At 45.9% G+C, this 16496-nt stretch overlaps 2 protein-coding genes across 2 annotated transcripts; one reads left to right on the top strand and one right to left on the bottom strand.

The window, feature by feature from the left end:
• Positions 1–1982: 1982 nt before the first annotated feature.
• Positions 1983–4533, bottom strand: LOC124472734 (chemokine XC receptor 1-like). Its single transcript, XM_047027740.1, has 3 exons — positions 4502–4533; positions 3537–3584; positions 1983–3457 (listed from the first exon to the last, which is right to left on the bottom strand). Exons 1-3 carry the CDS (start codon positions 4525–4527, stop codon positions 2389–2391), a joined length of 1143 nt encoding a protein of 380 aa, XP_046883696.1. The 5' UTR covers positions 4528–4533; the 3' UTR covers positions 1983–2388.
• A 194-nt stretch (positions 4534–4727) lies between these two features.
• Positions 4728–15837, top strand: LOC124472893 (FYVE and coiled-coil domain-containing protein 1-like). Its single transcript, XM_047028026.1, has 18 exons — positions 4728–4798; positions 5462–5551; positions 5658–5764; positions 5986–6111; positions 7033–7139; positions 7457–7600; positions 8086–8176; positions 8358–10712; positions 10897–10989; positions 11176–11294; positions 11622–11789; positions 12275–12415; positions 12699–12898; positions 13115–13247; positions 13340–13444; positions 13686–13896; positions 14055–14164; positions 14355–15837. Exons 2-18 carry the CDS (start codon positions 5494–5496, stop codon positions 14428–14430), a joined length of 4344 nt encoding a protein of 1447 aa, XP_046883982.1. The 5' UTR covers positions 4728–4798; positions 5462–5493; the 3' UTR covers positions 14431–15837.
• Positions 15838–16496: the final 659 nt, after the last annotated feature.

The raw sequence follows: 16496 nt of genomic DNA, 5'->3' as shown, positions 1-16496 counted from the left end.
TTTTGACCAGTAAAATTAATTCACAAATTAATACAGCACTCGTTTTTGAGTTCAAGCTTTTGATTGCTAAGTAAGATATGCAAATAAATATTAAATTCATGAGTCCCCTACACCTAAAAAGGCTCACCATTCTTGAGTATCCAACCATTGTACAGTGTGCACTGGATGCCTCGGAAGTTGCTCTGACCAAGACGTCTCTACCTCTGGTTTATGTCTCAACAGACTGACAGTGAAGAAGGCTGAACAAATGCTTCCTGAATTCTTGCGAGAACACATAAAGGATTGGGTTCACACAACAGTGTAAATAGGCCAAGATGCTACAAATTTCAATGGCAATGTATAATTTAACATCACAGAGTTCAGGTGTCAGTACTGACATAAGAATTATAAGTATACAATAAGGAGCCCAGCACACAAGATAGTTACAACAATTGTACATTACAGCCATTACAGTCCTGTGCTTTTCCCTGGTTCGAATTTTGGTGGCAACCTTCAGTTATTTCCAGAGAATGGCAGAGTAGCAGAAGACGATGATGACTAGAGTGAGGAAAAACAGCAGAATGACCTGGAGACATACAATACTATTGTATTGTATTTATTGTATCGGTTGCACTATCTGTATTTTTAGGTTAGATTGTAAATTAGGTTACTTATATATTTTATTTGTTATTCCCCTTAGTATTAGCTAAACCCCCTTAGTATTAGCTAGACTTTGCTCATTTTGTATAGTTAGTCCACATATTTAAGTTTCAATATTCCTATATGTTTAATGTATGCACCTCCCTGCCAAAGTAAATTCCTTGTTTGTGCAAACATTCATGGCGAATAAAATACTTCTGATTCTGATTCTGAGATAGTTGCCCACCATCCCTCCAGGGGCCTCAAAGTTGCTGGATTTAGCATTACAGCTGAATTTATCAATTGTCTCCAGTTGCGCCACCTTTGAATTTATGGCATCACCAATGGAGGCCGCAATACTGATAGCCCAGGCTGTCAAACATGCCCCCCATGCACACCTCGCCCTTACTGGGGCCACGAGGCCAGTTCAATACCACAGTCACAAATCTGTAAATGGTCATGGGGGTCAGGAGTATCACACTGCTTTAGAAACCCACAAAGTAGATCCCAATTACAAGTTTACATGTAAAGTCGCCGAAGATCCAGTGGTTCAGAAAGTAGATTGGCCAGAAGGGGAGTGTGATGGCAAAGAGGAGGTCAGAGGTGGCAAGACAGGACAAACAAGTTGGTGACCTTCTTTATGTCCTCATAGAGAAAAAGGACATACAATACCAAGCTGTTCTGTTAGGTAAATCTCTTTATCAAGAAGTGCACAGAGTCGTCGGGTTCAGGAAAAGTTCAATAGTTTGAACTTTTTTTTTGAACAATAGTTTTTCAATTGAATAGGTTCAATAGATTTCTTGCCAGCAAGGAAACAAGTCTGACTTGGTTCAGAGTTGTCGGAAACGTCACAGTAAAAGGTCATCAAAAGGTAATGTTATGAACAAACTTACAGGTTGAAGACAATTATTTTGTCTCCCCCATGTGGAGGCGGAAGTCTGTCACCTTTGAATGTCAGTTAGTCAGTCTAAAGCTTGTGGAATGTTTCATGCTTCGTCTGCAACAGTTCTTGCCACCTGATCCTCATACATGCACTGCAAAGAGAAAAGTCTGCATATATAAGCAAGGCTTGAGGTTAAGACAAAGAGGAACATTCCTTGGGTGTTGCGCTTCTGCTCAACCACATTTGGGTTCAATGTGGTTGAGCTGCGTCTGGCACAGCAGTATTCTTTTTAGCCTGTATAACAACTTGCTCAAAACCATATTGCTGATGAAATCATTTCAGAATGGGAACTTTTTGGCCACCGCAAAAAATGTACACATACGTCATGATAGTAGTTTAAGTCAATTCACTCCTCTGTCTAAATATCTTTATTGACCAATGTTTTTAACAATAACAAAAGAGTATGCATTTAACAAATGAGAACGAGTATCATGACAATCCAGAAGCATCTTTATTTGACAGTACATTTCTAAATGTGAAACAGTTCTATTAAATAGCACTGCACAGCACACAGCTCAGATGGTATTTCTTTTTATTTCACATGCAGAAATTGTGGAACTACTTTATTGTTTTACATATCACATCACAATAATTATTTAGAATTGTTATTACAGATTTAATTCTCATATTATATTATCCAAAAAAGCATCAGAGCAAAAGGAAAAATAAAGAGGTCAAAGGTGAGATGCACAAATAATTGAAAAGCTTTCTGTAGCATGCAGTGAGTAGATGTTATCAAACCCACACTGAGCTCTTTTGATTGAAACGCATTTCAGAAAGAAATTAAGCTCTTCCCCTGCCTGGGTACATCAAACCCTTTCTCTCACCTACAACGAGAGCTCCTCGCCACTAGTAATGGATGTGATTGTGAGCCTATGGTTCCTGTAGCTTGGACGGTTGCCTTTCTGACACAAACTCTGCAACATTTTCTTCAAGTGATTTTTAAATTTCACTCCAAGAAACACATAGAAAACAGGGTTTAGGCAACAGTGTAAACAGGAAATGAACCGGAAGACATAGAAGAGACAGTCTAACTTTGCTCTGTAATTATTGGCATCCCGGAGTTTGACTGAGTTGACCGAAGCATTTTCCTGAGACTGATAAATAAAGAGAGTCCTCATAAATGTGACCACATTGTATGGTGCCCATACCACAAAGAAAGCAACAAACAGGCAAAATATCAGTTTGACAGTCCGGTATCTTCTTTTGCTCCTGGTTGGGCTGGGTTTAAGTAGCCGTAACAGTATTTGACCATAGCAAAAACAAAACACTAAAAAGGACACAACAAAAAGAGCATTCTCCTGATAAAATCCCCACGACCTCCAGACGGGATCCATATACCCACAATGAGTTTTCTCTTCAATCTCTTCAGTCTGGACTTCGCTGAAGATGACTGCTGGCGTAGCTGCCAAGACACTCACAGCCCAGATCCCCATGGAGACGAGAAGGCTGAAACAGCTCCTGGTCCACAATATATCTGACAGGGGAAAGATGACAGCCAGGTAGCGCTGAACTGTCATCACTATCAGAAAGAAACCACTGCTGTAAAACCCCACAGAGAACATGAAGCTGACAGCTTTACAGGTAGGCTCACCCCATATCCAGCCACCCTTATGGTATTCACCCCAGAAGGGCAGCCCCACTGTGAAGATCAGATCGGACAAAGCCAGGTTCATGATCAATGTGTTGGTCAAGGACCTGAGGTTCTCATATTTGGCTAGAATGACTAGCACTAGGATGTTGCTGAACAAACTGAGCACAAACACAATCCAGTAAAGCCATTGGATTGTGTTTTTTTCAAACCAGTAACAATTTGGTTCATGTATTTCATCCTCATAATAATTATTGTAGTAATCAGCTGGAGTAGTCAGATCTTGACCTTCAGTATACATGTTCCTTGAAAAGAAAAGCAATTCATTAAAACATTATCATGGGATGAAGCATCATTTAGTCATTTATTTCATGGGTTATTTACCTCTGAAAATGCTGTTGTCCTCTTTCACACAGTGTGTAATGTGAGGATCTGTAGCCAAAGCACAGTATACTCAAATACGTTAACACCTTTAAGTCAGATGATACAGGGTGTCTGTTCTCCAAATACAGGTAACAGTAAGGTCTAGTTCCCGTTCCCACTGAAAATCAACAATTTCTGTTGTTTTTTTACACATATTTTTCAAAATTGTTCAGAATCTCACATACACATTTCAATTTTTCAGATTCTATGTATATTGTTTGAGGTTTTTAAGTAGATATATCTAGATTTCTTTGAGGTTATTAAATAATAGCTACAAGGAAAACAAAATGAACTTCCTTCTATCCACATGCACGCACGCACACCCACACACGTAGTCGCACACGTGCGCAGGCACATCAGTGGGCCGCGGATTACTTTCTAGTAAGAATGGTGGTCCCTGGGACAAAACCAGTTGAAAACTCCTGCTATAGATCTTAACTGGGGAAATTGTGAGTTGTGCTTGCGTCCATTGCAGCTGGGCCAGTTTTTCTCACGGGTGTAGGCTACTTACATTTTACAATTTTAAAACTGGGTGGCCAAACACGCAGATCTAGAAGAAGTCGAAAAAGCAGGGTTCTGGATTTATGTACACAGCCTACTCTGCAATAGGGGATGCGCAAAATGTTGTATCGATCCGATACCAAGTAAATAGGCCTACAGGGCCAGTATTGCCAATACCAATGCCAATATACCGGTTTTACTTTAGGCTACTTAAAAAACAGCTTATCTACTTTCGTGTTGGGGAAAGCAATGTCTCATAATTTATTAAGTGAATGCATCAATATGCAAATTTGAATGTCCATGATCATTGAATGATATTTCCTTTAATTAGTTGATCATGATCATAATAAAACAGAGGACAAAGAGTTTTGTCAAATATACTGTTAGTAGTTGCTGGGTCATGTTACTGAACGTGCTGCTTTTACCTCCGATATGCATTCATTATTATCATCGCTTCCAAAAATCTCCAATAAAAAAGCTTTGAAAACATCCCGTATTATAAAACCATTTCTGTATAAATTGTACGCCCCCCCCCCCCCCCCTTTTTTTTCTTCTATAACTGCTTGTCCATTTATACAAGATTTACTCTGCAACCAAACTATCGTTTGGTGTTGGTAGTCCAATGTAGCCATTGGGTGTCAATCCTGAGAAACGCCCGCCTTTGTGCTAGCATGTTCACTCTTGCCTTTTCACTTGGCTGTCGGGAAGATTTGAAACATCAAGTACGTTAACGTCTGATTTTACAATTTTGTACTCAACTTTGAATTCATAATAACATCAGAAATGCGTATTTTAAGTAGGCTGATAGTCATTAGTCCGAAGCATGTTCGGGTTTAGTCGTGTAGGCCCGTAAACCTATTTTCTAACAGCAGGTGCATGATTCCAGTATATGTTGCTTTAGTCTACACCAGCCTCTCTACACTAGTTGTGACATGATATTCAGTTTCTTAACCTTCTTAACTAAATGTATCATCGTCGTGGTTGCCGTGTCTTCGTTTTTCTTTTAAACAGAGAATGTCAACAACTTGTTACGTCAATGGGGAAACCCAGTACAAAGATGTTGGGCAATCAATTTCTAGTTCGTTGTAGGGCCTTGAGAAGATTCCCAAAAATGAAGGAATACGTTGAAACCTGTTTATGATGTAGATTATAATTGTCAGTATTTTACCCCAGCAACACTTCACCAACTGTTGTTGACCGTACACAAATCCTGAATTCACCATCATGGGCAAACCAAAATAGTGGTGTCACGAGATGCGTCTCCAGGATGTAGATCAAATAATGTGTTAGTTTTGAAGGAGCAACAAAGCACTATCTTACACAAATATTTGACCTGCTTTTTATTTAGTAATGCTTCATCTAAATCATTTGTATTTGTTCCTCAGTCCCTGGGCCCCCCTTCCTCCCCCTCCTCATCATGGCTTCTGCTTCTGTTGGGGAGAGTCAACTCAAAAGGATCATCAGAGATCTGCATGGTATCTAATATAGTGTGTACTCCCAGTATTGTGACGATGGTTTCGTGTAATCAGTGCTGTATTCAGTTTGTAAAACGATCAAGCTAACTGTCATTCTTATGTGTAGATGTTGTAGCAGAGCTATGCAAAGAACACAAGGAGTGTGGTGAGCCAATCACGGATGACAGCCCCAACCTGCAGAAGTTTTCATACAAATTAGAGTACCTACTACAGGTATGAAAATGTACTGTAGCACTTAGATTAAATGAATGTGTTTTTTAAAGAGTGTATATTCTGTCTATGAATTGGGATTGACGGAAAAATGTTCCTCTGTGTCATGACAGTGGCTTCATGCTTATGTGTAAGACCTGGGCCTAACTCAAACTGCAAGCATGTCTCACCATTTACTGTCAGCTGTACACATATACATTCACATTTTCGGTTTGGGCTCCCAGTTTGACCAGAAAGAAAAGACAACTTTTCTGGGCAACAGAAAGGACTACTGGGATTACTTCTGTGACTGCCTGGCCAAGATCAAAGGAGCTAACGACGGGATCCGCTTTGTTAAGTCCACCCCAGAGGTAATCCTGAGGAACATACACCTAACCCCTCTCAAAGACACTCAGTATCTGCCTAATAATAGGTTGCTCTCGTTCAGGCCAGGTAGGGCTCAATGCGTCAGAGCTGCTAAAGTGTACTTGCTTATTGTTGTACTTGCGTACCTGCTCCCCTCGTCTCTCAGCCTTCTCTGTGGGAACTGTGACGCGGTGAGTAACAGAGAGTAGATATAACAGAGATTAATCTCACTCTTTCTAAAAAAACAATTTTGGGCTTCTCTCGGGAAGATGCAACATATGTTTGGTTCAAGTGAATAAGATTACAAACATAAGTTACATTGAACTAAGAGAGTCAGTGTAAAGGCTTGCTATAGTAGCTAAACGTTTTTTCATGGTGATTGTTTGGGTCATGGTTATCCCATGGGAAGCCACTACAGGAATCCTGGTTCTCATACTTCTTTTGTGATGTGTTGTAGTGGTACAAAAAAAGATTAAGTGATAATGAAATAAGGCTGTGATAGGTCAGGAATAGACCGTCTGGTGTTCTGATGGTGTTGGTGACCTTAATGTAGTCCTACTGTCCATCCGTCCCTGGATCCCTCCACCTGTCACAGGGGGAGTAGGACTACTCTGGTTTGGTTGATGAACTTGGAGATCAAAGAGTATTCACATGGAACTTGTGGTTTCTCCACCAGAACACTGAACTGCAACTTTTAAGTTGTTATACTTAGCGTTTATTTTGAGGTATAAGCTGATTTACACTTAAAGTAACTTCTCAGCCATGGTTTAATTTGTGTATGTGTGTGTGGCTGTAACCACTGAAATATTGTCTGAACTTAACTCTTCTGAACCTTGATTATCTGCCGTGCTTACCATTTATATGTTGCTTTGAAAGAAAGCTTCTGCTAAATGATTACATTGTTAATGTGTGTGTTTGTGTCCCAGCTTAAGACATCCCTGGGGAAAGGCAGGGCCTTCATCCGATATTCTCTGGTTCACAAGCGGCTTGCCGACACCCTGCAACAATGTCTCATCAACCAGAGAGTAACCTGGTAACACAATCTCTCTTCTCTCTCTTTCTCACAACCTCTTGGCTCTCTTTTTCTCTCTCTTACTCTGTCACACATGTTCTTGCTTCAGTAGGTAAAACAAATAAATAATAATAATTCTTAGTAATTGCATTTTTGTAGAAATGTACCCACTCTCTGATTTCTCTTTCGTTGTTTGGTTCCTCTTCTGTAATTGTGTTTTAAGGATTTCTTCCTCTTTCAGATCCCACTTGTGGGAGCCAGTATGGTCTGGTTGCCAATTCAAATTACGTGTGTGTGTGTGCGTGTGTGTGTGCTTGGTCCCCCCTCTCCTCATGCAGTGACTGGTACTATGCTCGCAGTCCCTTCCTGAAGTCTCACCTCACAGCTGACATCATCAACCATCTGTATGAGCTCAACGAGATCCACTTTGATGTAGCAGCCAGAGGTCATGATCTAGATTCTGATTGGCCAACCTTTGCCAGGTATTTACCTTTCAATATTTGTCTCGTCCTTAAGGTGTGTGTGTGTGTGTTTGTTTGTTTGTGTGTGTCGTTCATGGGCACAGACAGAACAAACCACTTCCCCACATCTAGCCAAAATGTCATACCCACTTCTGTGTATCACCACATCCTATTGGTCAAGGTTTTGTTCTCCCTGGAATCTTCATCTGTTTAGCTCTAAGCTGTACTGAATTCTCTGGAAATCTTTTCAATGCTATAAAAAATATATGTTCTTTAGCACAACCTTCTACCCAAGATGACCCAAAACAAGAACTGTACACGCACTGTCTGCTGTGCTTTCCCTTAATAGTTCAGAGTTCAGACCCAAGGAAATGAATGCCATTTGTGTTTACTTTTGACTCTCTCACACATCATGCCAATATATTCACCTAAACACATTGCTTTGGATAAAACCATCTGCCAGATGAACACATTATTATTATTAATAATGTAATGTGTCTGTGCAGGAGGACTTTGGGAGTTAACTCTCCTGCTTACCCGTGGAAAGCTCCCAGTCGCTGCTCCAGTGTCAACAGCCTGGTTAGCGGCTACTCACAGGTACCCTACAACATAATATGATGAAGCCACTGTGTTTTTCTTCATACTAGCACTATTCTCAGGTATTATCAACAGTCTAACATCCATGGCAATAAAAAGACTATTCTGATTCTATTATCCATGACGTGGTTTGAAGTGTGTAGAGATTTAACTGTTGGGTGTTCCATCGTTTATCTTTAAGGCTCAGTTCCTCCCCATCCCAGACTTTGGACAGAGCCTACTGGGGGACTTGGGAGAACTGGGAGAGCCCTCCCCTTGCAGTGTAGCCGATGACCTCCGCATTGAGCTTGACCAATCAGAACTGAGGCAACAGGAGCTGCTGGAGCGTGTGCGCGAGTTGGGGGATGAAACGACAGAGCTGAGGGGTGTGGTCAAAGACCTCGAAGGGCAGCTTCTGGCCTCTCAGACCACGCCCCCAAGGCGGGAGCCAATCACAGACCCCTCTCTACCTTCAGTGGTCAAGGCGAACCCAGAAACAGCCAAAGGGGAGTGGGTCGAAGATCTCGGGGACAGCGGAGGAGCACTCCAAAGAGAACTGCAGGCCAGATTGACTGCGGCTGAGAACAAGAACATGGAGCTTCTCTCCAAGCTGGATGACACCCTGAACGAGAAGGGCAACCAGACGGCCAGCTACTGCGACTCAGCCTGGAAGATCCAGGAGCTCCTGGACAAGCTGAAAGCTGCTGAGGAAGAAAGGCTGGAGGCCAGGAGGGAGGCCGAGGAAAGGTCGAGCCACGCCACCAAGCTAGCTCAGGAATTGAGCGTCCGGGAGGAGGTGTTGGAGAAGAAACTGGCAGAGTTAAAGGCGGCAAACCAGCAAGAGCAGGACGCCATGTTGAGACGAGCCGAGGACCTCCAGGGAGCCATCGGCCGTATCCAGGGAGGGCTCTCCTTGAAAGAGAAGGAGTCTGGGAACCTGAGAGCCCAGCTGCAGGATCTGCAAGCCTCGCTGGAGGCCCGGGAGAGGCAAGCGGAGGAGCTGAAGAGGAGGCTGCAGGAGGAGAGGGAGGACATGCTGCTGCCGAGGGGCTCTGAGGGCAGCGCCGGCCAGAGGGAAGCGTTAGAGGATCAGCTTCAGGTTCTGAGAGAGCAGTTCAAAGCCAGGGAGACAGAGCTGGCGGAAAGCTCAGCGAGAATCCGACAACTGGAAGAGCACGCTGAGAAGCTAACTCAAGAGAATCAGAGCTATTGTCGTTCCGGGGCTGGGACTGAGGCCATGGACCAGGACACTAAGCAAACCCTGCATGACCAGCTAGCTACCCTGAGGGCCTCAGAGAAACATCTCAAGTTCCGGCTGGATGCAGCTCAGTTGACTGTGGAGGAAAGGGAGAGGAGGTTACTGGATGAGAACCTGTCTTTGGAGGAGAGCGTACATAGAGCCCTTATACAGAGAGAGGCCTCAGAGACTAAGCTCAAGAAGCTCGAGCAGGAGAACAAGAACCTGACGGAGGTCGAGGCGGCGGTGAAAAAGGAGTCGGCCTTAGCCCACGTAGAACTGGCCTCGGTCACAACCAAGGCCTCGGAGATGGAGAAGAACCTCAAGGTGTGTGAGAGGCATCAGACGGACCTCCAGGAGAAGCTGGGTGAAGCGGAGGCTCGGCTCCACGAAAGAACCCAAAAATGTGAACTTCTTCAAGCCAGGGCAGAAGAGCTGGAACGCAGGAGCGGGGATCTGGAGAGGGAGAAGGGATCGGCGGAGAGCTCCCACTCTGAGAAGCTGTCCAGGGACAAGAACCAAGATCCAACTGCCTTGTCCCTGGAGGTTCAGGAGGCTTCTTCCAGGCTAGTGCTCTCTGAAGCTCACCTGGATCTCACCCAGCGGGAAGTGGCCAGACTCCAGGCAGAGGTGGTGGGGCTTCGCACGGCGCTTCAGGCCGGGTCTGATGAGCACATGAAGACCCAGGCCCTCCAGGAGGTGACGGAGGCCTCTCGAGAAGACCTCCGCGCCCTGACCGAGCAGCTCAAGGCCCAGGTGGAGGAGCTGAACCGGCGCCACGTGAACGAGCTGCTCCGGTCCAGGGAGCGAGAGGAGGCACTGGGGCGCGAGCGCGACGGCGAGGCCCAGGCTCGGGCCGGCCTCGCTGCGGAGGTCACCTTGACCCGGGAGGAGCTGGACGCCCTGAAGAGACGCTACGAGGCCCTGGCGCTGGAGAACAGCGAGGCCAGGGAGGCGCTGCACTTCGCCAACCAGGAGACGGCCGAGCTGGGCGTTCACGTGTGTCAGCTGACGGCGGAGAACGAGGAGGCACGCCTGCGCTGGGAGGGCGTGTCCACCCGGCTGGAGGAGCTGGAGGAGGCAGAGGCTGAGAAGGATGCCGACGGGCTCAACGCCACCATAGCGGGGCTCCGTCAGGAGAACCAGTCCCTCCTGGCCCAGCTCCACCGGGAGGACGGCTTGCCGTCGGCCACGGAGCAGGTCCAGGAGAGGCTGGCTGAGGGGGAGGCCAGGGGCCTGCAGGAGACCGGGGCAGAGGAGATCCAGGCCCTCCGGGTCCAGCCCAGCACCCAAGCCCTAGACCACCAAAAGCAGCTCCTGGTTAGTCAGAAACTAATCCACAAATCACTGCCAGATCTAGACTTAACAGTCACCAGTTGCTTGATGGCTACTTATTTACAAACGATTGATCATTTACATTCCACTAAATTGAGATTAAAAATGTTGTCTTTATTGGGCGTGTTTATAGGGTAAGAGGATAACTAAAATTGTTGTTTCCATCCAGGTTATGAAGGAGGAGTTTCAGGAAGTCAGATCACAGCTGGAAGCAGAGCAAGACATGGTGTTAAAAATGGAGACCAAAGTAAAACATCTGGAGGTGAGGGCTTTTACTTTCAACCTTTTACATTATACACAAGCCAAGAGTATTTTCTTCTGCCAATATCAACTGTTGTTTCACAATTTACCACTGGGAACCAGGACTGGCTGTGACTGTTGCAATGCAGTCATGATGTATTGTCATGATATCTCTGTGTTGGCTTGCTTGCTCCGGTATGAACCACAGAGCGAGACCCAGAGCTATACTCAGGCGATAGAAGAGAAGAATGCTGAACTAGCCAAGTCTCTGAATGACGTCTCTCAGAAGGAAGAGGAACTAAACCAGCTGAAAGGGAACTTGACTAGGTGGGTCTTTAAGTATGAATAAAAACAAAACAGTGTGTATGTAGCCTCTCTACACTGCATGGCCCTCTGTAGTGTTGACATCTTAAATGTGCTTATAGCAGGGGGGTTGGTGTAATTAACACACAAAAATCTTTTCCTCCACCTTTTATTACGAAAGTTATATTTAACTGCCGCTTTCTCAGTTATTATAAAAACCACCAACAACCCAAACTTTGCCACTTGCCCCTGGCTCATGAGCCTTGCAGTCCCAGTACATACTGAATACATAAAGCATAGAATCCATCGTTTTAAAGCAGGTTGATTCTAGTTGTGAGCGTGTCCTCTCAGGTGTGAAGAGAGCTTGGCTAGGTCAGAGAGGGCCTGTCAGGACCTGAGCGAGCGTCTTCATCGAGCCACCACGGAGAAACAGAACGTGGACCTGCGCACCTCAGCTGAACTGGATGACCTCTACCGCACCAAGATCAACCTGGAGGAGAGACTCATCCAACTCATCAGGTACATCCGCCCTCCTCCCTCCGCCCTCCTCCTTCCGCCCTCTGCTCTCCGCCTGGTCTGGGAGCAGTCTTGGCTTACCTGTTTAGTCATCACAGCTAAATAGGGCATCGGCTCACAGTGTTGGTATGTGAATCACTGTGATGAGTCATTCTTGTAAACCAGGGGTCTTCAACCCTGTTCCCGGAGAGCTTACCTGCCTTTAGGTTTTTGCTTCAACACTAATCTAGCACACCTGATTCCAATAATTAGCTGGTTATTCAGTTGACTGGTGTTGAATCAGGTCAATATAGTGTGTTTGGAGCAAAAACCTACTGGCAGGTAGCGTAGTTGTTATCAGGTTTTTGCAGAGCTTGCAAACGACCCGTTCATTTGAAATTAGGTGTGTTGGAGCAGGGAAACATCAAAAACATACAGGACAGTGGCCCCTGCAGACCAGGGTTGTGGAAACCCCTGTTCTAACCAGTGTGTGGTGGCTCCCCCTACAGGGAGAAGGATGCTCTGTGGCAGAAGTCGGACGCCCTGGAGTTTGAGCAGAAGCTACGTGACGAGGAGACAGAGAGGGACGTCAACTACTGCCTGGGCTGCCACAGTCAGTTCAGCTGGTGGCTTCACAAACACAACTGCAGGTCAGTCACGCATGCACACACACACACCTGCGCTAGTCAAATGTTAGTTAAGAGCTTTTTTTTTATGTTTCAAACAAGTCCATTTGGATGCCAATGCAGAAAGTCAATTCCCCCTTGATAATAACATGTCTTGTTTACTTACATTCAAGTCCCCAGATAAGGCATTTGTAGTAGAAACATGATCACAATAACATTAGCCCTTAGATGTATCGTTTTCGTAGTGTGCGCACACACACACCTATACCTCTCGTACAAGTATTTGTGGACACGGCCCCTTTCCCAGGTTGTGCGGCCGTCCGTTCTGCTACTACTGCTGCAGCAACACAGTGAGCACCCAGCAGGGCGGCGCCAGAGAGCGGTGCTGCCGTGACTGCTACAGCCAGCACAGCGCTGTGGTGGAGCGCCACCCGCAGCAGGACGTGGGAAGCGCTCCAGACCCTCCGTTTGGCCCCCTGCCTGGAAGAACCACCTCCAGCACAGCAGGTAGGAAAGCAACACTCAGGTAGCACATCTTCAAACACACACACAATATCAGTCTTTCTAGTTGAAAGATGACACACTCTCACACACACACATGCAGTTTTTTGAGAGATCTGTCGAGAAAAAAAAGGCACCACTAATGTTAACTGGTAGGTGGAGTAGAATGTGTTAATAGTGAGTCCGCTGTGTGTGTCTAAATGTTCTGGGTGTGTGGAGCAGAGCAGGGTTTAGCGCCAGACGACGGGGTGTTTGACATCATCTCCGAGGAGGAGGTGAACGGGGTGTACGACAGCGACCTCTCCTTCTCCACTGCCTGCTCTCCCGGACACAGACAACAGGGGGCAGCAGAGCTGTAAGAACATACACACACACAGAGGGAGACCTCTCCAATGTCTTTCAAGCTGGGAAAAGGAGCTAATGCTATGTCGTTATTGTGGTCCTCAGGAACAGCAGCACCAGTGTGGGCGACACCACTTCTGAAGATGCCGAGGACCTCAGTGCTTCTGTGCAGGACGCTGAGATCTGTCTGCTCAGGGCTGGCGAGCTCACGTGAGTCTGACCGCCCTCCGTCTCCGCTCGCTAACATCATCCAGGGGTTATCTTTCAATAACATCATCCAAGGGTTATCTTTCAATAACATCATCCAAGGGTTATCTTTCATTGACATCGCCCAGGGGTTATCTTTCATTCACTTCATCCAAGGGTTATCTTTCTTTAACATCATCCAAGGGTTTGTTGGTGCTTCTTTGAGTTCAGTCCGTGCTAATGTCCGGGTCTGGCCCTTCCATAGGCTCTGCGTCCCCTTCTCTGTGGATGACATCACAGGATTCGGGGACTCGTCCCGAGAGCTATTCGTCAAGTCAAGTTGCTACAGCCTCATCCCCATCGCCGTGGGCAACGCCGGGCCGACGATCAGCTGGGTTTTTACGTCTGAGCCCAAGAGCATATCCTTCAGCGTGGTCTACCGGGAGGATACCGAGATTCCGCTGGACCAGGCTAAGGTACCAAACGCACACACACACACACTGTGACACCCAAGACCAGGAAAGACAGTGTTCTTCCTGCCCCTCTGAATGTGCATCATCTGATATTCTTGCAAAACTTGAAGGGAAAAAACCTGACTCCAGGGGTCTGTCCTGGACCTGCTGTCTGTCCCCAGGTTCTGATCCCTCTGACTCGCTGCAGCTCCCACAAGGAGACCATCCAGGGAGAGCTGAAGGTGAGGAACCCAGGGGAATACACGCTCATCTTCGACAACTCCTTCTCCAGGTCAGTCCCCTCCAGACACGCACACAGCGATAGATATGTGATTCTGTACCTCCACACTTACTTTGTCAATGCCATATTTACACTCATCCATGTGTCATTTACCAACCAGACGGTGTTCACGTTGCCTCGATGCACCTTGACTGGGCCCCTTGTTTATCTGTGTGTGTGTGTGTGTGTGTGTGTGTTTCAGGTTCATCTCCAAGAAGGTGTTGTACCGTCTGAGTGTAGAGAAGCCTGTGGTCTACGACGGCAGTGACGGTGTGTAGCTGCAGGGAGAGGGTGAGCTCTGTGAGGCTCAGGCCCAGCCCGAGGCTCAGGCCTGCCTGTCTGCCCGTGTTGGCTGGGCGGGGTGGGGGAGTGTTAACTGAGACGGGTCGAGGCTGCGGCCTCCTCTAGCAGAGGGGGAAAAGTCTAGAGGTCAGTTTGGGACTAAGCATCTTTTACACCCCTCGAGGTCCCTGTTTGAAACGTGTGCTGCTGTTAGAGTCTAGTTTTACATACCATACTTGATTGACATTTTTTTTCTTTCTTCTTGTTTACAAATGTTAATGTCAGATATGTGACGGCGACAGAGTTGTAAGAAAGATTTGGTGAAGATTAGGAACGGCCGTTCACACTTTTGAAGTTCATCCATATGCCTTAGGCCTCTGCCAAGAGACTGTTGGCTTCTGCTCACAAGAGTCTGGGAAGACCTCATTAAGCTGGATCTGACATTTTCAAATGCCTCCCATTAGCTGCTCTCCTCTGAGGTGGGTGAGCTACTATTTGGCTCAAGAGGAGGAAGAGAACATGAAGTAAAACTCTCGTGTAGATTAAATACACTCCTCCAGACAATGCTTTACTGTAGACGTTTGATTGTTTCATTGTGAGGATTGACTGTGTATGTGACCACTACATATCGTGTGCTGAGATGTCTGTTACTGGGACTGAGTCTGTACAGGGCTGTGAACCAGGCCCATGTTGTTGTGTGTTAATGACTTTAATTCAATGCAGGGTGTCAGAATATTCAGTATCTGTGAGTGGGTTCCTCTGGAGCAAATGTGTTTTGCACTTTGACCTCTACTATGCATGTGAACAATAGGGATCGTACACATGTTTCCTTTTTGACTTCATTCTAAACGTTCAATATGGGACATGCACCTAGCAGCTGCACTACAGATACAACAAATCCATATCTTTCTGATTTGTACTTGCGTTTCGATGCTCACTCATTGAGGATGTTATACTGCGTGGGTGAGATAATGAAATGGCAAACCACAGTATAAGCTAGTTCATTTGTAGATGACATTTAAAAGAGACAGTGTTTTTTGTCTGGGGGGGGGGGGACAAAACACATATTGCCAAAAAACGGATTGTGAATGCTGTTTCATATGTCGTATTTTTGCTGTTTGTTGCAATATTCTATTTTAAGAAGCTGAGGTGACATCATTGTAAAAGATGCACTTTTTAAGAGCTATTTTTAATCTGTCTCCCCTGGGTCTTTGTGCCAGTTTTTGAGTGTGATTGTGCAGAGGACTATTTTATCACTGGGTTTGGCACAGGACACTGCAGACTTTCTGGCATCTTTGTAAAATAACTGTCTACTGGTGTTACATAGTAAAGGAGATCTGTTTCCAGAGGTCTGTGACATGCTGGGTATTGTGAGTAAATAAATATGACTGCTGTGATTAATACAATGCGTTTTGTGTTGAGAAGTCATTGATATTTCTCGTGCAGAGTACGACAGTGGCTCCTTTTGTTGAGGACAGGTATACATACTGAATAGGGGTTTCAAAACACAAAAGTAGATTTCTCTTTGTTGTGTGACTGCCTGCGATGCTGTGTTTGTGGGGTTGAGACAGAGGTGTCCGTCTGAGAGACCGTGTTTATAGTGCACAGGCCAGGCTGCCTCTCAAGGTTAATGATCTCATTGTAAATCATGTCACACCCCCCCTGTTCCTCCACCACCCCCCCCCTCCCTCCTCCTCCCCCCGCTCCTCTCCGCTTGCCTCCACTGATCGGTGATTTACACCCATGCTGGTGGGGGTGTAGCGATGCAGACCAGGGGGTGTGTGTGTGTGTGCGTGCATGCTGAATGCCAATGTGGTCTGGAGGGAGGCACACACACTGTTGACGTTTTCCAACTTGTGCAAAAAAGCACACTTCTTCACTCTGGTCAGGAGCCGTGAATCAAAACATTTACACATGCACACAGAGAGACTGAACATCAACGGTTTGCACACACATGCGCATATGTACAACACGGTACAGTTTATAACCACAGAAACAAATTAGGACCTTTCTAGCCCTGCAAAGGTTTAGGGTAGCTGAAGCGGGTTCGATGTCCGGTCTT

Source organism: Hypomesus transpacificus, chromosome 10, assembly GCF_021917145.1.
Source record: "Hypomesus transpacificus isolate Combined female chromosome 10, fHypTra1, whole genome shotgun sequence".
Classification (NCBI taxonomy): Eukaryota; Metazoa; Chordata; class Actinopteri; order Osmeriformes; family Osmeridae; genus Hypomesus; species Hypomesus transpacificus.
This window is presented reverse-complemented; position numbering and strand designations above follow the sequence as displayed.

Coding starts and splice junctions, on each gene's coding strand:
- LOC124472734 (XM_047027740.1), bottom strand. CDS start 4,527: ATGATAATAATGAATGCATATCGGAG. Junction 3,585..4,501: donor ATAATGAATGCATATCGGAG/GTAAAAGCAGCA, acceptor CTTTGGCTACAG/ATCCTCACATTACACACTGT. Junction 3,458..3,536: donor GGACAACAGCATTTTCAGAG/GTAAATAACCCA, acceptor TTTCTTTTCAAG/GAACATGTATACTGAAGGTC.
- LOC124472893 (XM_047028026.1), top strand. CDS start 5,494: ATGGCTTCTGCTTCTGTTGGGGAGAGTCAACTCAAAAGGATCATCAGA. Junction 5,765..5,985: donor AATTAGAGTACCTACTACAG/GTATGAAAATGT, acceptor TTGGGCTCCCAG/TTTGACCAGAAAGAAAAGAC. Junction 13,897..14,054: donor TTCCGCTGGACCAGGCTAAG/GTACCAAACGCA, acceptor GTCTGTCCCCAG/GTTCTGATCCCTCTGACTCG.